The sequence below is a fragment of the Stylophora pistillata genome, chromosome 2 (genome assembly GCF_964205215.1).
Source record: "Stylophora pistillata chromosome 2, jaStyPist1.2, whole genome shotgun sequence".
NCBI classification, from domain to species: Eukaryota; Metazoa; Cnidaria; class Anthozoa; order Scleractinia; family Pocilloporidae; genus Stylophora; species Stylophora pistillata.
In genome coordinates, this window is record NC_142520.1 from 36,986,126 (window position 1) to 37,012,073 (window position 25,948).

The following is a 25,948-nucleotide window of genomic DNA, read 5'->3' on the forward strand; positions in this document are numbered from 1 at the left end:
AATAAAATAATACCCGACGAACTTATTAAATCTGCGGGATTTATGACTATCGTAAATCTGGTGAACTCCGCCACACTAGACTTTGAGCCCGAAGGCGCGAAAAATTTATCTTTTGGCGCCAAACTCAGTCACGACTCCGAAGAGCTCGCTTCCTAATTTACCGAAAGATCAGCTAGAGTAAATTTCCTTGGAGTGGAACTGAAGAAGCTTTGAACACAGATTTCTCATCTCGAATCAGCATGGAGTCAATTTTACAGACCCCTTTTTTTCCACCTCAATGTTCGTACCTTGTCGTGGTGAGGTGGCTTGAGTGCCTCAATGACCAATTACAATACAATGCCTTTAAAGAATTCAGCGTCAGTTGGTGGGCTGTATTTTCTGCAAGGTAGAGGCCAGACTAACACGGACTTTGTCATTGTAGTTATTGTTATGATTATTATAATTATCATTATTATTAATGATTTTGTTATTGTTATCATTATCTTTATGATTGTGATTGAATCATTTTCAAAATGAAATAGGCTGCTCAATGAGGATGGCATGCTGAGGCAAGTAGATTTTCATTTATTTATCCCCCCTCCCCCCAAGTAGAAATTCAAGTGTTTCTGATAGTTTTTCTCTTCAATGGATCGATTGTTAGAATGCAGAAGATTTTCTAAGACACATTGTACAGAGGGCTTGTCTTAAGTAGTTGTTTTCTGATTCAAAATCACCTGCCTAGTTCTGTTTCTCTTGGGTAGTTAGTCCATGGACTGTTGTTATCTGATGGCAGAACTAACAGGTGGATCTGTTTCTCTTGGGTAGTCAGTCCATTATGGGCTGTTGTTATCTGATGGCAGAACCACCAATCTGTTCTGTTTCTCTTGGGTAGTCAGTCTATGGACTGTTGTTATCTGATGGCAGAACCAGTCCCTATTTTTTTCAGCTCTATGCTGTCAGTCTTTTATGGACAGTTATTTTTATCTGATGGCAGTTTTAGCTTGCTCTTTTTGTTTTGAAAAATGTGTTGCTTATGCTGTTTGTCACGTATCATCTGTTATTAGTCAGAGGCACTTTGGTCAATCAATGCTATCATTGTCTTCATTATTATTATTGTTAATTCAGCTGCTACTCTTCTCTCTTTGCCACAGGGCCCACTACAGATAGCACTAACTTAATGAAGTCCCAAAACCTTTCACAATGAGCCAACTCAAGAATTGCAGTCCTGAACAGTTTTTGGGGTTTTCCTGGCTTTTCTTGAGATTATTTTGTCTCAGTTTCAATTACTTGGATACTCATTCAGCTAGACTAACAATAACACCATTTTGTTCAGAGATAAACATTGAAATAATCATAATAGTAATATAAATGATAATAATAATGATTTGTTATTGTTATTGTTATTGTTATCATTATCATTATCTTTATGATTGTGATCATCATTTTCAAATTGAAATAGACTGCTCAATGAGGATGGCATGCTGAGGCAAGTAGATTTTCATTTAATTCCTCCCCCCTCTCCCCAAATAGAAATTCAAGTGTTTTTGATAGTTTGTCTCTTCAATAGATTGTTAGAATGCAGAAGATTTTCTAAGACACATTGTACAGAGGGCTTAAATAGTTGTTTTCTGATTCAAAACCACCTGCCTGGTTCTGTTTCTCTTGGGTAGTTAGTCCATGGACTGTTGTTATCTGATGGCAGAACTAACAGGTGGATCTGTTTCTCTTGGGTAGTCAGTCCATTATGGGCTGTTGTTATCTGATGGCAGAACCACCAATCTGTTCTGTTTCTCTTGGGTGGTCAGTCTATGGACTGTTGTTATCTAATGGCAGAACCAGTCCCTATTTTTCTTCAGCTCTATGCTGTCAGTCTTTTATGGACAGTTATTTTTATCTGATGGCAGTTTTAGCTTGCTCTTTTTGTTTTCAAAAGTGTGTTGCTTATGCTGTTTGTCACGTATCATCTGTTATTAGTCATAGGGTGACTTTGGTCAATCAGTGCTATCATTGTCCTTAGTATTATTATTATTAATTCAGCTGCTACTCATCTCTCTTTGACACAGGGCCCACCACAGACAGCACTAGCTTAGTGAAGTCCCAAAACCTTTCACAATGAGCCAACTCAAGAATTGCAGTCCTGAACAGTTTTTGGGGTTTTTCTGTCTTTTCTTAATTTGTTTTTGCCCCAGTTTCAATCACTTGGATACTCATTCAGCTAGACTAACAATAACACCATTTTGTTCATAGATAAACATTGAAATAATCATAATAGTAATATAAATTATAATAATAATGATTAGATTAATGGAAATAATCATAGGAATTATAACCATCAGGATAATGAACATTATTTCTCTAACTATTGTAAATATTTTTATCATTGTTATTATTATTATTATCATTATTATTGTCATCATTGTTATTATTATTATTATCATTATTATCATTATTATTGTTATCAATGTTATTATTATTTCCATCATGAATTATTAGAGATGCTTGGGAAAAAATGATCTATAGTTCCCTCCAACTCATTATTCTTTCAGTTAAGTGAATTAAGACTTGTGAACAGTTACTGCTTTATTCTGTCATTCCTGATGACCACAGAAATGGTGAAAGCCCACAGATATTATCCCTCTAAGAGTTTCTCCAGGTGTTTTTTTTCCTCTGAATTTGGTTACAACAGAATGAAGGGCATCAGAGTATAGTGCGCCCAGCTAGACATGAATTGCATTAATATTACAGGGTCATTTTGCTGTATTCAGGGTTTAATCTTAGCCTTCTACAGACAAGTTTGTTCCTCTAAATGCAAAACACATTTTATCGTTTTTTAAAACAAACTTACAAAAACTGCCAAACAGCCACTAAATTTATGGAAACATGACGAACAAGTCAACTAGACTGTGTACTACACATCATTGAAATCAAAGTATCACTTTAGGAACATAAAATCGCAAGGTCAGTTTCCCATTTTTAGTGCCTGAGAAAAGATCAGGCCACCAGATTACTTCAAATTCTCTGATTGCTCGTCCCTCTCGATTTCCAACAACCATTTTAGTTTACTGGGTGAGAATCGTGCTTGATTTCTTGCCCCATGCTCTTTCCTTGGCCGTCTGTAAAGCTTGTTGAGAGTTTAATAGCTACTACTTGCAGCAACCTCCATATTCCCCCGATAGCTTTTCTTTAACTCTAATGGTACAGAACTTTGATGACTCAGACCAGAAATAACATCATTCACTCTACCATCCCTGTAATAAAAATCTTTGGATTTTTCTCTCCATACAGGGGGCCGCAAATGCATTTTTTCCCTCGCACGTTTACAAAAGCATTCGGTATGCCTGCCATCAAAGCTTGGATGTATGTTTCAGGAACTTAGTATCTTTCAACTCGACACCATTTGCCTGAAACCAAAATAATAATTGCGAAAGTTAAGAGATTATCTACTTCTGGAGTGAAATGTACTAAATGATTTGCCCTTTCAAACATAAACCTGAGTTATCAGGTTTTGTCAATCACAAAATTATACGCCGGGTTATTAGTATTCCTTGGGGACCTTCCTATATTATCATAAATATCTAAGACAAGCAGGTCTTTTAGCTAAGTAATCTATGTTAAAAATCGCGCTGTACAACACTTAGAATTATTTTCCTCACTCATTAGTTTTCTCACACTGCAACTTCGCGTACTACGCAATTATTACTACGCAGTCATATCTGGTGTCCAATTGGGAGAAGAGCTTGTTATTATTTTTGTTTTAGAGGTGAATTGCGATTTCTTGTATGTCCCCTTTTTCGTCGAAGAAAAGCTCGAACAAATACTGAAAGTAATGAGTAAGTCACTATGAACAACTAGTGCAAAGTGACAGCACTATCGAGCCAAACTGAGAACTGTTCTTTAATGATTTTTAACATGTACCACCAACTATTACTATTTTTAATTTCTGCGTTTTAATAGACTTTGACATGTTCTTGAGAAGATATTAAATCGGTTAGCGCTGTTGTTCCCTTCTAAATTATTTTGGTGGAAGCGCCTCATAAGACACTGGTTTAACTAACACCATGTTGGGCGACGTTGCATTTTGACTGCACAACCCGCAATTAAATTTAATTTTAACAGCTATTCGAGTGTGTCAAGAACGGAAAAGAGCAAAATTACATACCATCGGCCTTTCGATGCACGGACGAATTAAACCTTTTTACAATTCCACTTATCCATTGTTCGTAACTGATAGACCTTGTCCTTACTCTTGCGGGAGGCTGTACGATCTGTTGTCCATTGTAGAACTTGGCAAACTTAGCGCACTCTGCCTCGAGCGCAACAATGTGATCTTTCGTTTCTCTATCTCACTAGCGCAGTTGTTGTGTTGAACATGGACGAATAATACATCGCAGCGTGTCTTGTAGATAGCTAGAGATGCCATGTTTAGGATAAGCGCTGAATATGGACGAGCTTTAAAGCCGCCACTGAAAAAGCACAATCGACCGTTTTTCATTGTAAGGATCAGGTCTTTCACACAGTGTCAGAATTAAAGAGAGGAAGAAAGTCGATCTCGCTCACCTAAGTAGCGAAGTACACCACGAGCGGCGACGATGATCAAACACCTGGAAGATCACCGTGGTGTACCTCTACTCTTTGGTATCATAACCAAGAGCGAGCCCTTTCGACTTGTCACTAAGTTTTACGGTTTATAAAACAAAGGCCCCGCTCTACACAAAGCCTTAAAGAATGAAACACTAGAAAAGCTTACTTAGCTTGGAATTATAAAAATTTCCTTTCTTAAAAATCGAAGATTTTCATGGTTTCCGTAACTTCGTATTTTTCCAAATCTCCTCTTTTGCATGTTATGCTGTTTTGCATTTTCTTCAACGTTTAATTTAGTTCAGCGTCGATCATTTATCATCCTTAGAAGAAAATATTCTGATCTTTACGTTTAACTATAAAATTGCTTTGGCTTACATTGTGCGCCTAAAGGAGCGTTAAAGTAAACATAAGTTGATTCCACGCGAGGGTTTTACCTGGAAAAATGCCTGCACACGAGTGACACCGACATTACCGCGTGTCCCTTTCTGGAAAACATTCGTGTTATGACAAGAAAGGTCAGCTTAAGGGTTTTGGGTTACCCAACGTATGCAATTTTGACGCCGAAAAGTGCCAAAAAGTAATTACAGAAACTTCATCCGCAACACCTTGAACGTGCTGTGGGCGTGAACTGAGATCTTCTCTTACAGTTAATAATTGCCAGGCGGAACTCAGATCCGGCTTAGCCTAATTTGCATAAATTTTTTTGGTGAGCAAAGCTCGTCATGACAAACATGACATTAAAACGCATGTTTGAAAATAAGATTAGTAAACTTTACTTGACGTTTCGTATGCTTCGGCATACATCTTCAGAAGTGACAGCTAATAATACACGTGGCCAAAGAGAAAGAATTCTCAGATTAGCTTCTGTTCACGCAAGAAACACACGAAACAGTTCTAGTGATTTAATATTACCTCGGGTAAAGTACTCATACGGATGGCGTTAGTTTATTTTCAGTGTCATAAGAGTTTGAAACAATTACCTTTGGAAGTTAAGGACTCCTCCTATTTCACTTCATGTGATATTTAGGCGTGACCATGTATGGTGCTCTACCAACTGAGCTAACAAGCCAATTGGAAGCTGATGATTATGTTGGTTCGTAATAAACCCACGTAGTGACGATCTGTTGAACTGAAGGTGTTGGGAAAAGGTTGAATGGTTTAGGTCGCTACAAGGATCGAAATTTGATAAAACTCAACAAGTACTTTAATCCACATCTGTCCAGCCAAGACTACATAGTTGCGAGCACATACACATGTCTTACAATCCCATGATTCCCTAGAATAGGACAGGCACGTAACGCGTGCTTACAGGTATCATGACATTCCTAAACAGAGGGTCACTTTTATGATTTTTATGCATTCACAGTCATTGATTTATCAGTTTGCGGGTTTATTACGAACCGAGTTGATAAAGTAGTGAGTGCTCCGAAATAGCAGAGGCATCATACAGGCCTGAATTTTTTTCTTTTCGGGCCTTGGTTTCACTACTAAGTAAGTAAGGTTCATTACTGCGAAGAGCGCTTTTATATTCCTTTCTTAAACCGCAGTTCACATACATGATTTCATAAGTTCGCAGTTATTGATTCATCACTTCACGAGTTTATTGCGAATCAACCCACTTACCAGCTCTTGGCTGGCTGTTTAGCTCAATGTCCTCAATTAGTAGAGCATTGGATCGGCAGCGCTGAGGTCATGAGTTCAAATCCCGTACGAGCCTGTATTTTTAGGCCTTATCTTCCCAACTGCTTATGTAGTGTTGATAACTGCGAAGATCGCTTTCATGTTCATTTCTTAAACCGTAGCTTACAGATATCATTTTCGTATGATCACAGTCATAGACTAATGTCCACAGGAATACCAGGGATTAGCTCAATTGGTTAGAGCTCAATTGGTCAGAGCTCAATTAGTTAGAGCGCCGGATTGTGTTGTGCGGGAGGTCGAGGGTTTGAACCCCGACCGGACCAATACTCATGATCTTAAAATAAGTGAGGAGAATTTGCTACCTTTCTTTAATCAAGAAATGGATAGATATAAGGACGAATAAACCGTAGGCCAAGTCTCCTGCAGGGTTAGGGGTAGGAGACGTTAATTTCGCACACACGAGATTACTGTGTGGTGGATGTCCTCCCCTGGGTGGGATGGGTGGGTGTTGGCCCTGAAAAGCCCCTATGGGGAGTGGTCAATTAACCTATGTATGTATGTATGTATGTATGTATGTATGTATGTATGTATGTATGTATGTGTGTATGTAAATGCTGACCTTTATCTTGCGTATCTAACACTCAATGGGTTTTCCTGAGCATGTTGACAAAAAATTCTCGATTCTTATTGGTCGATCTTGGCTTACGACATCCGTCAGGGTGAATGTAGTCCTGAGAAGGACTGGTGTCGGTGATGGTGACTGACGTTTCGACAACCTGTGTGGAAGTCATCATCAGAGTCAAGTGAATAGTTGTTGTCAGTAGAATGTTCTTAGTCCAGTTCTTTATCACATAGATATTTTATGACTATACGCTTCTGTATTAAATATGTTTGTAAATATATTAAATATATTTGTAAAGCGTCATGAGCCAGGGAATAATGACAGTTTATCGATGAAGGCAACATTACGCATTGTCATGTAATTGAAGTTGGTTTTTGTTTTGTTTTGTTTTGTTTTTTTTATTTTGGCAGACGAGCCATACGTGTAGTACAGGCAGCGCCTACGCTCTCTCAGTGTTGACAGGGTACCCCGAAATTACGAGGTAGTTTTTGCAAGCTTCAGTGGAACGTTTGGCGAACTCTTCCCCCTAGTCGTAATGGTCGAGGCTTGGGGTCCGTTTCTCGAAAGATCCGGTAACTTAAGAAGCCTCTTAGTGCGGATTTTCCATAGCCGGGTTTCTCAAGATAGAGAATGTGTGTTTTGAACTTCAAACACCATTATGAGGAGAAGAAATGCCCGGGATATAATGATGTTTGAGCGCATTAATATTCTTTTGACTGAAGATCTAGAAATATTATTTCGAGCCCGTCAAACTACCGGGGCTTTCGCAAAACGGTCCTTAGCAGATTCACCGCAGTTTGCCCACATTTTATGAGCTTTCTTGATTAAGCATTAGGGAAACATTGTTCGTTGATTGAAGCATGCAGCTAGTAAAAACACGGAACATAAAGGGGAGCTGCTCTAATTCGGTGAGAAATTAATTTACGTTCCGCACAATACTTTGACCCTTATTAAACTTGTAAGGTTTATTGCGAAGTCTTTATTCTCTCCGTCTAGGAGCTGACCTTGTTTCTATCTGACTCGCAAGTTACGACCCGACAAGTTGACAGTCACTCTTTTATGGCAAAACGGTCCTTAGCAGATTCACCGCAGTTTACCCACATTTTATGAGCTTTCTTGATTAAGCATTAGGGAAACATTGGTCGTTGATTGAAGCATGCAGCTAGTAAAAACACGGAATATTTCAGTTTTCCCGCAATATTTCAGTTTTAATTTTTAACAATCATGTTATATTTTCAACATTCGAATCTGCTACCTTGCACGTGAACGCTGTGGGCTATATCGCGGTAACATTATCTGGCTCAAATTGTCAGTGTCAATTGTCAAAAGGTCACCATACCCGTCTGCAATGCAAAAATGAAGAGTTCCTGAAACATAACGACATTAAAAAGAGTTCTAGCCTCCCCGCATCATCCTTCATCAGGTGGTTTGACAGAGCATTTACATCGACCTTAAAATGCTTCATGGAGTCCTCAGCCCCCGATTCATCAAGCACTATTCATTGCCGGACTCAGAATTCCTTTTGTCATCTCCTTTGAATCGCTTTCAGCTGCGAGTTTTGCGTACACGACTTTCCCATAAAAGACCTATTATTGGTGCATGTGTTACCAGCTGGAAAGACTACTAAGTAAAACTTGTCGCAACAAGAGTGGCAAGTTTAGAAAGATGGCGTGTCTGACAGTCTTTCTCTCACGTGACTATTCGTGTTGCCAGAAGTGGCAGTCTGGTAACTTCGGATAGAAAACTTCGCCTGCTTAGTTCCAAGGCCATTTAAGTGATAGGCGGACCTGGAGAAGACATGTAGATAATGTTCTCAGAACAGTTCAAGCTCTTTGACAACCGAATCTGGTACAATATATTGATGCATGCATTAGCAGAAGTACCTACTAGGTGCTCTTTCCCGTCCAATGTAAGAGATTGCACACCCCCTCTGGAAGGTTGCAAAGCAGCAGCCGAGTCCTACAAAGCTATTCCTGCCACTGAACAATGGGTGAAAGTTTCTAAAGAAACTGTGGTACTGCGTAGGTGAGGGTAACAAGGTAATTTGGTAATATATCAACTAAGTTGAAATTGTAAATTGGCCACTGTAACGAGTTAAAAAGCTGACGATGTTTCGAGCGTTAGCCCTTCGTCAGAGCGAAGTTTGAATTAGAAGGACATGTCAGAAAAAAACGTATCAGGTGGCAAAATTCATTTTGAATTTTTTATATGGTAAAATAGGAGTCTTTATATTAGTATTTCGGAAAGGAAATGTTAGTAACAGCCGGGAATTCAAATAAACAAAAAGAAATCTTGGATCCTTCTCCTCTGCTGAGGTGCATGAACGTCGACGCCTTTGTTTCCTACTGTGATCTGCCCCTTATAATTCCCCGTTTTATAAGCCCCCCCACCCCTTTATAGACCGATTATATAAAGGATATTACATGGCCGCTTGGGGATATGAATTTTATCTTCGAGTGCTGAAAGTATCTCTCACGAGTGAGCGCTGCGAACGAGTGAGAGATACTTTTAGCACGAGAAGATAAAATTCGTATCCCCAAGCGGCCATGTAATATTCTGTTAATTATATAGATACCGATGAAATTTCCACATAAAAGACAACTTTTTTTCATTTTCGAAATAGCAATTGGGTAATTATGTTGGTAACCATGGCCACACCAATATCCTCACATGTGAAAGATAAAAATAGTATCTTCACTGGGCGCGGTGAAGATATGATTTTTTAGTAAAAGGAGAAATCCTGGTATTTCATCAGTATCTATATAATAAAACAATATACACCACCCTCCCCCGTATATAAGCCTCCGTCTGTCTTTTCTTGTTTTTAGAGATGGGAACCCTGTACTAATTCAATCGGAATTTTGAAAAAAAAACTTTTTCGGAACAAGTTTATTATTTCTTTTTATTTGTCGAAGATGAACATTGAGGGAAAAGTCTAAAATTCCGTTTTGTTACGTTCTGGTTTCGCTCGTGTTCTTAGTTTTAGTTCTGTTCCAAATATACTGGAGTGAATTCGATTGATCATGACGTTTTTTAAGCTTAATTAAGAACCAGTGAATCCAAAGGGTATTTTAATCAGCAGTGATATAGCTTGTCTTGATGGGCTTTTTCTATTCCAGTTCTAAGCTTTCTCGCATAGAAGCCCCTCCGTCTATAGACCCTAAAACTCCTTAGGAAGTTGCAAAAGCTTAGTGCTCATAAGAGGTAATTTACGATATACGTAGCTCATAACGTTCACCAAATTGACCAAGTGTTTGTCAAATTAGACTGCAATTACACGTCAGAATTTAAGTGAAAACAATATCCTGTCCAGCAAAGTTTACCCTTTCCACCTTTACTGACACAATACAAGACCAAGTAAGGCCTGGTGTTGGATTGGCTAATTTTCTAATTTAACAAAGTGAGACGAGCAAGAAAGTTACGTAAATGTGTGATATGCCTTGTTCGGGTTTAGCATCGCGTGAGGTATCGCGCAGACATCAATCAGATTTGATCTCGCATCACGCAATCTTCGGTAGAAGTTTTGTCTCCGACTGATCGTTCTAAAATCAGCTTTCGTATTGCCTCGAGGTACACTCTTGACATAACCCTGCGAGAAGAAGGCCCTAATTATCAGCGCTGTCATGAGAGCATTTCTTCACCGCAAATAAGTTTGAGGCGCCAAGAAATACTAACCGGACACTAAAGGGTCTGATCTCTGCTATCTTCACGTAAAGTCATGTGATCAAAGCACACATCTCTTCGCTTTCGCTTTCTATTTCCGGCTGTTGTAAAACCTGAGCGGAATTTTTGCTTCAGTCTTCGAAAGGAGTTACGTTGAACACTTCCAGAAACGTTCGACAAGTGAGTATAAATGTAGATAGGGAGACATTTTGGACAAAATCTGAGCGTGATTTCGAAAGCTTGATTTAGAAATCACCGAGGAAACAGATGCATTGCTGCTCAGACAATTCTGCGCTCGCAGACATGAAGAACTACCGAACGAATCAATTCCAGCTTTAAACCACGAAGGAACATTGCTTACCGAATTTATGGCTGTGCTTTTGATTGAAACCTGCTTACTTATGTAGGGATGGGTAAAAATACAGCTTCTTTGCCACAACACGAACCCTGGGGACATTCTTTGTCGAATAGTATTTCCCGCAATTGATAGACATCGTATAGTTTTAACTTAAGTAGCAGAGTGTTTTAGAAAACCGTTCCGAAGGATTTTGAGATTAATTTATGTTTAGAGCCGTTCCAAAGGATCTCGAGATTAGTTTAATTTTTTGGCATTTCTTCCGACTAGACACGATTTATCTAAAAGTGGCCTCGAGGGAATTTTCCGCGTATAACCTAGCTATCTCCGAGTTGTTGAAATATTTATTTACGTGCGTCGTTATTCCTTGGTTTCATTCAAGATCGAGCGCTGCTAAGCTCTTTGAGTTCTCAGAGGTACTGACAGTGGTCGTTATTTCTTATAGCTACTTCATACACCTCTTGTCTTCCTGGCCACCTGCATGGTGGCTTAATTAATTGTTTTAATTACAGTCGCAATTATTTGATGATTCCAAGATCGACTAGTTTTATCAACTGGGGTGATATCTAAATTGGCCAGCTTAAAGAGATAACGAATATATTTACTTCTTGTAAAATGATTAGGTTGTCTTACATTTCCAAGCCTAAAACAATGTCCTTATGATTCACGATCATGGTGTTCGAGAATACCATACGGACTAATGTAATGTATTGTTTCCTGTCGCAAATCTCTATCAAGTTTCGATTTCGTCGCAGACTAGAACAATTTCCTATTGAGTATCCGAAACAACGCGGGACTTCCCCCCCAGGCCTCACTGCGCTAACCACTCGTGCCAGTCTACTTGGAAGTCTCTCGCGTTTTCCCGAAAAATTGTCACGACTTCTCGTTGTAATGCATGATTTTCCGTTATTCTGATCGGTATTTGTGGAAGTTTTACGACGCTCAAATAAATCATCTTCTCTCTTCGAAATTTTAAACGCCATCGACTGACGCGGATCAACACGAAGCAAACCAAAGCATGAAACGAAGCTCATCTTTTATATGTGAACATATGAAAATCATATATGTGTGAACTGCAGTAACGAACACTACTACTGCTTAAGTAATGTTCGTTACTGTGAAGATCGCTCACGTACTCATTTCATCTCTTACTGTGGATCTGACTAACATCATCGTCAGGGTATACAGTATCTTCATGTGTTGTTGTTTGGCCGCATTTTCAGCTTCTTCTGCAATCTCTTCAGTCCATCTTCTTTTATCCACCCTAACCTGTCTTTTAATTTCCCTATCCTTCTGTCGGTATTCATCTTGCCATCTCTGTTTAAGTCTCTCTGATCTTGCGCCGATTAACTTTTGTTTGATGGCCTTCCTTTGGTCGACCAGAGCCCAAGTTACCTTACTCAACCACGGCTTGTTTTTCTTTTTCTTGTACCCTAGTACCTCTTCTGCCTTTTTACATAAGCTTTCTCCAATATCTCGCTTTTCCTCTCTACTTGGTCTTCTACTTCTCTTTCATCAGTTATTGTCTCTTCTATTTCCAGTGCCTGGATCTATGTTTTAGCTGTATATTGAACCTTCTGTGTATGTCATCGTTTTGGAGTTGGTGGGTGTCGAACTTTATTTTGGTGTTCTTGTGAAATTCCTTGTGAGGAAATACTGTTCCAGAGATAACCAATTCATTAAAATTACAGAATTCTTTCAGTCTTTCTCCAGTATCGTTAACCGTGCCCAGTCCATGTTTCCCCATTACTTTTCCAAGGCCGTTGACAGGGTTTCCCACTTTTGCATTCATGTCTCCGGTGATGATTAACGTATCATGTTTGTGGCCAGTCCATGTTGCCCCATTACTCTTCCAAGGCCGTTGACAAGGTTTCCCACCTTTGCATTCACGTATCCGGTGATGATCAACATATCATGTTTGTGTACCTGCTCAGCTACTTCTTGCAGTTTCACGTAGAAATCTTCTTTTATGCCCTCATCAGCATCGTTGGTTGGCGCGTATACGTGTATTATTGTAAGCTTGACAAACTTAGAGGAAAATATTGCCATTGTTATTCTCTCATTAATTGCGACTAATCAATCAGAGCCTTTGTTGCCTCTGGTGTCATCATTATCGCTACTCCTTGCATGTGTTGATCATCATCTCGACCTGAGTACAGTAATGTTTCACCTGAACTCAATTTCATTCTGCCTGCTCCTATCCATTGGCACTCACTTATTTCCATAATTTGGATCTCCATCTGATTCATCACTCTCGCAACTTGTGCGGATTTTCCCGCAGTATACAGAAAGTAAAGTGAAAGGGAAAGTAAATGATTCGATACCTTAATAGCAGCATAGGCTGAATTGCTAAGGTCTACAGTGTTACTAAGGTTGAGATCGGACATCAGCTTTATAAGGCGCCTCTGGCAGCCGCTTTAGTCCATGTAACGACCTCACCATTTCCCCCCACCCTAGGGGAGGACATCCATCACACAGTAATCTCGTGCGTGGGAAATTAACGTCTCCTACCCCTAACCCTGCAGGAGACGGGACCTCCATTTATTTGTCCTTATCCGAGAAGACTAGAATATCTATCCATTTCATTGATGTGAAAGAAAGGTAGCAACTTCTCCTCAGTTATTTTAAGACCATGAGTATTGGTCCGGCCGGGCTCGAACCCTCGACCTCCCGCACAACACAATCCGGCGCTCTAACCAATTGAGCTAACCAGGAGGCGGTTTGTTCTCACATTGTTCTTACGTTCCAATTCCCTATTCTAATCTGAGTCCTTGGGGTCATTAGTGATTTGTTCACCTCCCGTGAATCCTCTCGGCTTTGTGCCAAGGGCGTCATGCTTTGCCTATCTAAGCAAGGTATCACATTCGAAGGTTTAAGGTTTCTGTAATCTGTTCTGTTTTAAGGGGGCGGTGATTGGCCCACCGCCTAACCCCCAACCTGGAGGACCAGGAGCTGTTCTTTGTCTGGCCTCTACCCCTCGACCAATCCGGCACGGTTGGAACAGCCAGGGACTAGAGTCCCAGCCGGTACAGCTCTTAGGGTTATTGAGACACACAAGCCTCACCACCACTTCAAGGTCACAACCCATGGTGAAGGGTATTCGAGAATACCATAGATTAATGAAATGTTGTTGTTTCCTGTCGCAAATCACTATCAAGTTCCGATTTCGTCGCAGACTCGAACAATTTCCAATTGAGTATCGAAAACAATGCGGGACTTTCCCGGTCAGGCCTCAATGCGCTAACCACTCGTGCCAGTCTACTTGGAAGTCTCTCGCGTTTTCCCGAAAAATTGTCACGAATTCTCGTTGTAATGCACGATTTTTCGTTATTCTGATTGGTATTTGTTGAAGTTTTACGACGCTCAAATAAATCATCTCATCCCTTCGAAATTTTAAACGCAATCGAGTGACGTGGATCAACACGAAGCAAACCAAAGCATGAAACGAAGCTCATCTTTTATTTGTGAGGATATAAAAATCATTTATGTGAACTGCAATTAAATAAATGATTTGAGAGCGATCTTCAGTAACGAACACCACTACTGCTTAAGTAATGTTCGTTACTGTGAAGATCGCTCGCATACTCATCTCATCTTTCATTGTGGATCTGACTAACATCATCGTTTAAATAAATATGTGCAAAAAAGATATATCGACAACGCACAGTGTTTTAGTCACATCTTAGTTCGACTTAGCCTTATCCTTAACCTTGCACAGGAAGAAACATTCTGAGCTACGCATTTAGGGACCACTGATTATTTGTCACATGCGTACGGGGGAGGGGGGGGTTATGAGGATTTTGGGGGTTTACATGGACACTTGGTTTTAAGGGGGAACGGGGGGTCACTCGAAGCCAAAAGACTACTGTGTTGACTACTGAGTGGGACTATAGAATTTGACTGCTAATTTACTGCCAATGAGGGGAGATTGTGATTTTACACAGTTCTATTGGGGGATAAAGTTAATCTCATCGTGACACAACCGAGGTCCGACCACCCCTCCCCCCACCACGTCATCCACTCCTCCAAGCTCTTAATTAAGAATCGTCCTTTAGACTTGGCGAAACCACTCTATCATTTACCTGCATGGCAATAAATATCCTACTATATTCAATTTTTTCTCAGTCAAGCTTTGCATGGCTGCTGCTCAAGAATACACCAACGAACAACTGAATTATTTCCGGGTCTGCTATCTCACCACTGATATCATTGCTGAGGGTCTGCGAGCAATCTTTAAACAGGAATGGGATGGTCGTTACAAGACAACGTTAGGTGAGTGGAAAGACGAGCCACAAAATGGTCTGCACTTCAAGAACAGTGAATCTCCGCTTAAGCAAAGGGAAAAAAACCGTCTACTGGCCACCATGGTCAACGGAAACCGAGCTGAATGGGATTGCACCATGCTGTTTTACGCCATCCTTTTCTCCGATTGTATTGGGAATGGGCTGAATCCAACTATACGATCAAAAGTGGATGATCTCAGAAAGTTCCGTAACGAAGATTTTGCACACATGCCACATGGCAATCTCACAGATGCAGAGTTTCAAAATGCAATCAATAAAGCTGACGTGGCCTTCCAAGCTCTTGGCCTCTCCACGGACCAAATTGAAGAGATTCAAAATCAGACAAGCTTCCCCACCGACGAATTGAAGAATGTGTTGAAAAGGGTTGAGGACCTAAAACAGGAAGTAGAGGTGCTCGAAGCTCAACTAAACAAAGATATTTCTGCCTTCTGCGTCCTCCCGCCGAAACCTACCCACGAAGTTGCAGATCGTGATCTTGAGGTGGCTAAAATTGTAAAGCATTTGAAAGACCTCAGAGAGGCCAATAAGAACAGATTGAGTTACTTGTACATCTCTGGCAATCCAGGAAGTGGCAAATCTCAGTTAGCTGGTCTCGTATCGAAAAGAGTCTTCGATCAAGTTGATGAAATCCCACATTCTTTATCCTTTGTGATGACAGTAAATGCTGAAAGCCCAAAGACTTTTTTAGAATCGTATGTCTCCTTTGCCCGGAAGCTTAAGTGCCCAGAATATGTCTTTTCCAACACGCTTAACTTTCCCGATTTGAGCTCAGACGAGAAGATTTCTCACTTGAAGACTTTAATGGGCACAAAAATCGAGCTCTACACTTCTTGGCTCTAGTTGTTGATAACGTCAGAAGCATCTCTAACATTTATGCTCATTTGCCAGAGTCTGGAGATGAACAGTGGGCGAGGGGTCAGTTGCTGATCACGACACAAGACATCGCTTCTGTTCCGTCAACGAGTTGTTTTATTTATCACGTCTCCGTCAGCAAAGGTATGGAGCTCCAAGATGCGAGGTCCCTTCTCGAAAAGCTTTCCGGTATCTCAGATTGTGAGACAGACAAAGTTGCTCTAGTATTGGACTACCAGCCACTTGCCCTAGCAATTGCCGCGACCTATGTCAGGGAGGCTCAGCAGAATAACGCAAATTTTGGATGGAAGAATTACCTACAAAGACTCGATAAAGGCCAAGGAGTTGCAACTGCAAGAATTTTTGTAGAAACGAACCCAACTTACCCAAAATCCATGAATGAGGTATCAGAGATAGCTGTTGAAGAGGCGATGAAGTCCAGTAACGCTGTACTCAAACATACTCTTACGTTGCTGTCCTTCTGTGCAGCACAGCCATTGAGTCTTGAGATAGTAGTCAATTACATTCGCAACGTTGAGATAGATATGCAGGATGAAGATGACATTAGGATGAAGATTCGAAGATGCCCTCTGTTGCTGTTCGACGAAAATGAGAGTAGTGTGTATATTAGAGTACATCAGGTTACACACGATGCCATCAGCAATGTTGTTGGGGGACATACTCAGGGACATGAAGTAATAGTTTTGAAAGCGATCGTTAAGTCACTATTCCAGTTTGTGAAAGAGTATAAACTAAATGATCCTGATGGCTTGAATTCAGTTGTTAAAGGTACGCGTATCGTACCTCATTTACAAATGTTGGTAAGAACAATTAGACAGAAGTATTCCAAGAAAAATGCATCTGAAGTTGCAGAAAACGATAGCCTCCATACGTCTACTATGTTGCACTTTAATACACTTGCCTTAACGTGTGTTAGATATTGCGCGCACGTCGAGGCAAAAGAATATTATAAGCTGTTGGGGTCCATTATGGTAAAAAATCTCGGACTTGAGCATGTTGATGTCGCAAGAATGGACAACAACCTGGGAATTGTGCACCTTGACCTGGATGAGCTGGATCAGGCGAAAGTGTTTTATGATCGTGCAGTACCCGCTCTTCTAGAAGAACTCGGACCTGAGTATGTTGATGTCGCAAGCACTTACCAAAACCTGGGAAATGTGCACCTCAAGTTGGGTGAACTGAGTCAGGCAAAAGAATGTTATGACCGTACACTGGCCATTCGTCTGAAAAAACTCGGACCTGAGCATGTCGATGTCGCAAAGGCGTACCAAAGCCTGGGAAATATGTACCTTCACCTGGGTGAACTGAGTCTGACAAAACAGTTCTATGATCGCGCGCTAGCTATTCTTCTGAAAAGACTCGGACCAGAGCATGTCGATATCACCAGCACGTACCAAAACCTGGGGATTGTACACCGCAACCTGGGTGAACTGAGTCAGGCAAAAGAGTTTTATGATCGCGCACTGGTCATTCGTCTAAAAAAACTCGGACCTGATCATGTCGATGTCGCAAAAACGTGCTGCCATGTGGGAAAAATGCACTTTGACTTGGGTGAACTGAGTCGGGCAAAGGAGTTTTATGATCGCGCATTGGCCATTCTTCTGAAAAAACTCGGACCTGAGCATGTCGATGTCGCAATCATGTACGAAAACCTAGGAAATATACAGCTTAACCAGGGTGAACTAAGTCAGGCAAAGGAGTTTTACGATCGAACACTGGCCCTTCGTCTGAAAAAACTCGGACCTGAGCATGTTGATGTCGCGAAAACGTACATCAACCTGGGGAATATGCACCTTGACCTGGGTGAACTGAATCAGGCAAAAGAGTTTTATGATCGCGCACTGGCCATTCTTCTGAAAAAACTCGGACCTGAGCATCTTGATGTTGCAAACACTTACAGCAATCTGGGAAATTTTCACCTTGACCTGGGTGAACTGAGTAAGGCGAGAGAGTTTTATGATCGCGCACTGGCCATTCTTCTGAAGAAACTCGGACCTGATCATGTTGATGTTGCAAAAACTTACAGCAATCTGGGAAATTTTCACCTTGACCTGGGTGAACTGAGTAAGGCGAGAGAGTTTTATGATCGCGCACTGGCCATTCTTCTGAAAAAGCTCGGACCTGGGCATGTCGATGTCGCAAGCACGTACGAAAACCTGGGAAATGTGCATCTCAAACTGGGTGAACTGGTTCAGGCAAAAGAGTTTCATGATCGCGCACTGGCCATTCGTCTGAAAAAACTTGGACCTGAGCATGTTGATATCGCTCGAATGTACAATCACCTGGGAAATGTGCACCTCAACTTGGGTGAACTGAGTCAGGCAAAAGATTTTAACGATCGCGCACTGGCCTTTCGTCTGAAAAAACTTGGACCTGAGCATGTCGATGTCGCAAGCACGTACCAAAACCTGGGTAATGTGCATCTCAAACTGGGTGAACTGAGTCAGGCAAAGGAGTTTTATGGTCGCGCACTGGCCATTCTTCTGAAAAAACTCGGACCTGATCATGTTGATGTCGCAAAAACTTACAAAAATATGGGAAATGTTCACCTTTGCCTGGGTGAACTGAGTAACGCGAAAGAGTTTTATGATCGCGCAGTGGCAATTCTTCTGAAAAAACTCGGACCTGATAATGTCGATGTCGCAAATGCGTACGAATACTTGGGAAATATGCACTGCACCCATGGTGAACTGAGTCAGGCAAAAGAGTTTTGTGATCGCGCAATGGCCATTCTTCTGAAAAAACTCTGACCTGAGCATCTTGATGTCTCAAAAACTTACAACAACTTGGGAAATGTTCACCTTGACCTAGGTGAGCTAAGTAAGGGAAAAGAGTTTTATGATCGGGCACAGGCCATTCTTCTGAATAAAACTTGGACCTGAGCAGATCGATGTCGTAAAAATCTAGTAATACCTGGAGAGTGTGCACCACAACCTGGACGAACCGAGTTGGGCAAAAGAGTATCATGATCGCGCACTTGCGATTTGTCTGGATAAACTCGAACCCGGATATATTGATGTTGCAAGCACGTGTTAGAGCCTGGGACATGTGCAACGCAACCTGGGCGAACTAAGTCAGGCAAAAGAGTATCATGCTCGCACTTTGGCCATTCTTCCGAAAAAGGCTTGACCAGAGATTGTTACTTGGCGGTTTATGTGTGGTTTTGGAAACCGAAGTAATGCTTTAGCTCATTCTGGATTAGTGACTGAAAAACGGTTGGAAAAAATCAAAAACCCCTTGCAGGACTTTTGTGAATGAGCTAGTGAGGCTTAGGGTCAATAGGCCATTTCCGAATTACCCTAGGCCTGATTTTTAAAATGAGTCCTGGTGCTCATTCTTTCATATGATAACAAGTTTTCATTCACATGCAAATTAAATTCATTTTCACAAGAACAGTTGAGCACCAGGCCTCGTTTTGAAAAAGAGGCCAAGGGTAATTCGGAATTGGGCTATTCGTTTGCCGTCTTGGGAACCAGATTTAACTTTCTGTTCTGACATGTGGGAAATATGTCCATAGATTAATGAGTGATCGAAAAACATTTCACAAATTCCCACGCAAACTTCTGTTTAGTGTAAGATTTATAAGACAGTTCAGTGTCTTGTTGTCTTCGTTAGGGTTTTATAAGGTTTTTATTGTACATATATTACGATTAAGATTGTGTTATTGTGACAGCTACCTACCTCTGTAGGGTTTATCAGATTGGCCTCTGTTTACTCAACAAACACACGAAACAGTTTTAGAAATTTACATGTAATATTACCTCGTGTAAAGTTCATGCATATGGATGGCGTTGGTTAATTTTCAGTGTGACAAGATTTTGGAATACTCTACCTCACGAGTTTAACGACGGCTCCTTCCTCTTGATAAAAAAATCAGGAAAACAAATGGAACAACTGAGTTACCTAGTTTTTTATCCATTGAACTTCCATGTATTTATGCATTTCTTCTAATGTTCGCACGTCAATTTTTATTTTATTTTGTCTTGTTTTGCATTTTTACTGTGATGCAAGTCTTGACATGAAGACTCCAGTAAATCAGCACTGAGTTTACTGCTAATTCCACTCAATAGGCCATTTTACAGTTGTGTACTTAGTTGCCAAGCCTTTGATTCAGAGTGATGTAAAATTAAATGTAAAATTATAAATTTACAAAATGATGAGTTTAATTATTATATATATGGGCAGAACCATCTCGATTTAACTGGTCAGTACCGAAAAAACTATGCAAAATGCCTGCTAAAATGGGGCCCGGTAGCAACTGTGACAACTCAAGGAGAGTCATTTGAAGTTGAAGAGGAATTATTTCACCAAGAAGTTAAAGCATCTGTGTCAACTGTCAATGCTGCTTCACCTTCACCAGCTCAAATTTAATGCTCAAATTGATTTAGGTGTAATCTTTCCCTACATTAAGAAATATTAATATTAATGTTGTTAGTGCTCCATGAAAAAAGATGATGTTGGGCTTGTGAAATCAAGATAAGGTACCATTGTACATTGTGTAAATAAGGGAAGTGATTGGCATGACAATCAAATGCGAGTTAAACTATGTCTTTACGGGAAGGAGCTTCAAAATTCTATTCTTAAAACATAACATTTCAAAGAGCCCATTGACAATAATTAACGTTATTGTTCAGAGAAAAAAATAAACAGTTCTCTACAGTCTAAAATAATCCTAGTTGTTGCATATTGAGCAAACTCTTGCAGCATATTCTTGCGAACGAGTTCTTGTGCTGGAAATGGGAAAGGTTCTTTTAGTTCCACATAGAGGAGATTAATCTATGTAATGCAGATTCTGGACACCAGGCATGTGCTGATCCCAAATCTATCAGCAAGATCTTGTACAAATAACCCAGCCGTTAGCCTCATAAGTATGAGCAAATATTCATCCAAGAATGACAGTTTCTTGAAGGCCCCGGCTTATTTCTGTTATCATCTGTTTGGTATGGCCGACTCTCTTTCGACAATTTCTCTCCTTTCCAGTACTGCATCTTTGCCAGCATTGGTTCAATAAAATTATAGAAGCTTATGGGTGCTCCATAGTTTGGGAATCCAGTATAAAAGAGAACCGCAGACTCGTCATCTTTAATTTTGTCAATTGAAAACTGACACGCCAATAAAATATCCCTCTCATTTTCAACATCACTTCGTTTTTCTTTCAAGTCAGCTAAATGTACTTGCAGTAGCTCCATTTCCCGTTGCAGCTTAAGGAAATCTGATTGTTGCAAGGCTGGTGAAGATGAAGCAGCATTGAAAGTTGACACAGGTGCTTCAGCTTCTTGGTGAAATAATTCCTGTTCAACTTCAAATGACTCTTCTTGAGTTGTCACAGTGGCTACTGGGACTCTTTAAGCAGGCATTTTCTGTGGTTTTTTCGGTACTGACTAGTTAAATCGAGATGATTCTGCCCATATATATAATAGTAATACTCATCATTTTATAAATTTTTAATTCTACATTTTAATTTTACATTATAATTTTATAATTATACATTCAGTTCACAGATATCGTATAAGACCACAGTGCACAAAGAAATATAAATGTCACCTTTTTAATAAGGAGAAAAAAACCCCAGCATAAACACTACAATACCGAAAATCAAAGGAGGCATTTCCTTTCGGTATCCAGGCAACAAAACAAGCGTACAAACATTATAAACCTTTCACCAATTTCCAGCGATCTGCCCACGTCTTTTCGCATGTCTTCTGTTTTGAAATGTTCTGAGCACAAAAAAGTACTGGCCATTGGTCTGAAAAAACTCGGACCTGAGCATTCTAATGTCGCAAGAATATACAACAACCTGGGAAATGTGCACCTTGGCCTGGGTGAGCTGAGTCAGGTAAGAGAGTTTTATGATCGCCCAGTGGCAATTCGTCTAAAAAAACTCGCACCTGAACATTTTGATGTCGCAGGAACGTACAACAACCTGGGAAATGTGCACATTGGCCTTGGTGAACTGAGCCAGGCAAAAGAGTTCTGTGATCGCTCACTGTTCATTCGTCTGAAAAAACTCGGACCTGAGCATGTCGATGTCGCAGAAAGGTACCACAGCCTGGGAATTGTGCATCGCAACCTGAGTAAACTGAGTCAGGGAAAAGCGTTTTATGATCGCGCACTGGCCATTCGTCAGAAAAAATTCGGACCTGAGCATGTCGGTGTCGCAGAAACGTACCACAGCCTGGGAATTGTGCATCGCAACCTGAGTAAACTGAGTCAGGCAAAAGAGTTTCGTGATCGCGCACTGGCCATTCGTCTGAAAAAACTTGGACCTGAGCATGTTGATGTCGCACGCACGTACCAAAAACCTGGGAAATGTGCACCTCAAGCTGGGTGAACTGAGTCAGGCAAAAGAGCTTTATGATCGCGCACTGGCCATCCGTCTAAAAAAAACTCGGGCCAGAACATATTGATGTCGCACGCACGTACCAAAACGTGGGAAATGTGCATTTTAGTCTGGGTGAATTGAGTCAGGCAAAAGAGTTTTATGATCGCGCACTGGCCATTAGTCCGAAAAAACTCGAAACTGAGCATGTTGATGTCGCACGAACGTCCAACAACCTGGGCAATGTGCACATTGGCCTGGGTAAACTGAGTCAAGCAAAAGAGTTTTATGATTGCGTACTGGCCATTTGTCTGAAAAAACTCGGACCTGAGCATGTCGATGTTGCAACAATCTACCAAGAGCTGGGGAGTGTACACCACAATGTGGGAGAATTGAGTCTGACAAAAGCGTATCATGATCGCACACTTGCTATTCGTCTAGAAAAGCTTTCACCGGAGCTTGTAACTCGGCGGTTCTCGCGTAGTTTTGGAAAAGGAAGTAGTGATTCAGCTCATTCTGGATTAGTGACTAAAAAACGGTTGAAAAAAAATTGAAAACTCTTCGTAGGACTTTTTTGAAGGAGCTAGTGAGGCTTAGGGTCCATTCGTTTGCGGTCATGGGAAAAATGTCCCTAGTTAAATGAGTGATCGAAAAACAAATTTAAAAACTCCTACCCAAACCACTCTTTCTGTAAGATTTGTAAGACAATTAAGTGGCTTCTTGTCTTCGTTAGGGTTTTATAAAATTTTTATTCTACATGTCAGTACGATTCAAATTGTGTTATTATTTGAGTGAAAGCTACCTACCTCTGGGAAGTTTCCCAGAAACACACAGAACAATTTTAGAAATTTAATAATATCTCGTGTAAAGTTACTCTAACGGTTGGCCATAGTTTATTTTCAGTTATCAAGATTTTGGAATATTCTACCTTACGAATTCAAGGACTGCTCCTACTTCTTTATACAAAGTGAGACAAACAAATGTAACTACTGAGTTATCTAGTCTTTTATCCACTTAACTGCTTTGTACAAATACATTTCTGCTAATGTTCACATGTCAATTTTTATTTCAATTTGTCCTGTTTTGTATTTTTCCCTAGAGTCACATGTAGATTGTTTGTGAAGTGCCGCTCTCAATAAAGAAGGGTTGTTAATAGAATAACAAAGACGGAAGTTTTTGAGCTCGGTAGAGAAATAGGGAAAGATGTTTTATATCTTGTCAAGAGCGCGAGACAAAGAAACAATGCTGAGTTCCCATGGGGAATCGAACCACAGTCCTTCGGATTCCGCGCTTTGATGCTCTACCACTAAGCCACAGAGACTCAATGGCGAGCATTAGGTCCATTAGGAAGTTCATTTATGACCCGCGTCCTGCATAGTGCTGGGATCGGCAACGTCGATAGCGTCATGTTTGTGAGAAAGATTATCATAGGATCAATTTTCGTTTCTTTTCTAAAGAACCGCCTCGGTCATTCCAGGAGCGAAGCAAGTGACAGTTTTGTCGTGTATCTTGTACTGAACAAGTTTTAAGCTGTGTCTAATTTTCCTCTGGTCTCTTTTAGTTATGGTCAACTGAAAAGAGAAAAACAAAAGAAATCAACTTTCGATACGTGTTGTGATCTACCTACAATTTAAGAAGGAGAATTTACCCTTTGACTCCCAAATATGGTCATTAATTCTCCCCCCTAGTTACACATTTCTTTTCAATTAAGCAGCGAGAATTTGGCGTAAATCAAGAAAACAACTTCTACCTGATAAGTTCGAGTATTCTCATTACCTGTTTGCTGGATAATGTATGAATATTAACGGGAGAAGTTACTTGTGAAATGCTTCTTGACGGTTAAATGATTAAATGCAAAGCCCAGGCCTATTTATATTCCTCTAGGTAATCACAAAATCTTCGGAGAAAAAAATGGCTTCATAATTGGCCCATTTAGCATCTGTGATTACAATACCAAATAGATTCCATGTCAACCTGGGACGGCTTAGTGACAGATCACATAGGACGAGGAAAAATTTTGAAATTTTGAATGTTAATATTCCAAATATTACCGTGGCAATGAAGCCGCCCTTCCGAAAGATTTGGCAAGTAAACACATAACTGTCAAATACCGCGATCTCTAATCAGCCTAGTGAACAACTTGAGGACATCTCTCTTTGTCGAAGGAGCACTATTTTGTGAAGCCTGGGTCGAGTCAATGAACACGCAGGGGATTGAACTGAACAAATGGCGGAGGCATGGCAATCGGTGGTGGTGAATACAGAAGGATATATTACACAAGTTAGCTAAGTTATCGGTCTTTCCTTTCTTTATTTTTTACTTTTATTCAACTTTTTTCGCTTCTTTGCCACAGCGATATTTGAAATATTAAAATTCAAAATTTTGCCACCGCGAACAAAAAAACAATGGTAAGTCAAATCTCTATAAGATGTCATTGTTATTATTGTCTTTTCATGGGGGGTCCTTAAAAGGGGGTCCGTAAAGGGGGGTCCGTAGAGGGTCCGTGGACCAGGTCCGTAGGGGGGTCGATGGACTGGGGGTCAGTGTTTTCGAGATACCTTGTAATCCCTGTAATACCAGTTAAATTGTCCTTTTTCACGATCAACCAGTTATCGATGAAATTGATCTTCGGCTTTTAAAATCAAAACACTTATGACAGAATGTAATAGAGGTTTTTTTTTAGGTCAATATTCAGAACTCTGAAAGATTTCAAAACTCGTTTCACGTCTAAAGGTTTTGAAAATATATATGTGGACTAAAACAGCTGCTCTTTTAGTTAATTACTTGTGAAAAGAGCGAGAACTGGCCACAAGCAATATTCTACAATTAATAGATCAAGGATCTTATAAGCACCAGGTGCAGAGAAATTGAAATTTGACAGTGTCAATGGTGAATTAATCCGTACAGTTGCAGGACGATCCAATCTTGTTGAGCGGACGTAACTTATGCACTTTTGTTCAGAGTCTTTTACACCACACGATCAATCTTCGACAATTGTTGATTTTCACATGAAATCCTGAAATTCGAAAATCCAAAATTAAAGAGCCGCGAAATTTTCCTTATCAGGCATAAGGGGGTCTAAATTCGTATCTGTTTTCAAATTTCAGGCCCATAGTGTGCTTGGTTTGGTAACCAGCGCAGTTTGAAGTTTAGAGTTATGGTGGTTGCGTGACATGCAAGTCAAGAAGTTATTCGCAAGGGCTTATGGGAGTGGGGAATGTTCCAGAATATTTACTTTCGGTTTCTTGGGTTGACTCTTTCTTCCATACTTCCATGTTACGTTGGTAAATTCAAGTGGAGTATAAACTGTTTGTTTCACGAAATTTGGATTAGGACACGAATTGATTCCTTAGCCAGGCTTGTATAAAGCAAATGAATTTGGATAGTGTTTCAATCTAAAGGGATTATTTCAGCACAGGCTGGCTTCTTGGTTTGTATACTTGGTCGTAAATTATGTCACCACTTCGTCGATGAAAACTTCGTTGTGTTATTTATACTTATCTAAAATACATTTCTCTTATCTGTTTAGTTTCAAGATGGTAGAAGTTTGAATTGGGACGTTGATGTTGACGAGTGACATGTACTGTGAATTTTTGGTAAGACGATTGTAT

The 25,948-nt window shown here is 40.3% G+C and overlaps 2 protein-coding genes across 2 annotated transcripts in view; both read left to right on the top strand.

Annotated features, from left to right (window-relative positions):
* Positions 1-14,970: 14,970 nt before the first annotated feature.
* On the top strand, positions 14,971-20,201 carry LOC111329428 (uncharacterized). Its single transcript, XM_088751120.1, is given in 2 exon segments — positions 14,971-15,977; positions 15,980-20,201. Coding segments are annotated over 2 exon segments (3,789 nt in total). The 5' UTR covers positions 14,971-14,977; the 3' UTR covers positions 18,769-20,201.
* Positions 20,202-25,567: 5,366 nt separating this feature from the next.
* The window catches only part of LOC111347495 (uncharacterized), a 32,863-nt gene continuing 32,482 nt past the window's right edge, over positions 25,568-25,948 (top strand). Inside the window, exons 1-2 of the mRNA XM_088751114.1 lie at positions 25,568-25,767; positions 25,867-25,933. The gene's annotated coding sequence lies outside the window, so the exon portion shown is untranslated. The remainder of the gene's footprint in view (positions 25,768-25,866; positions 25,934-25,948) is intronic.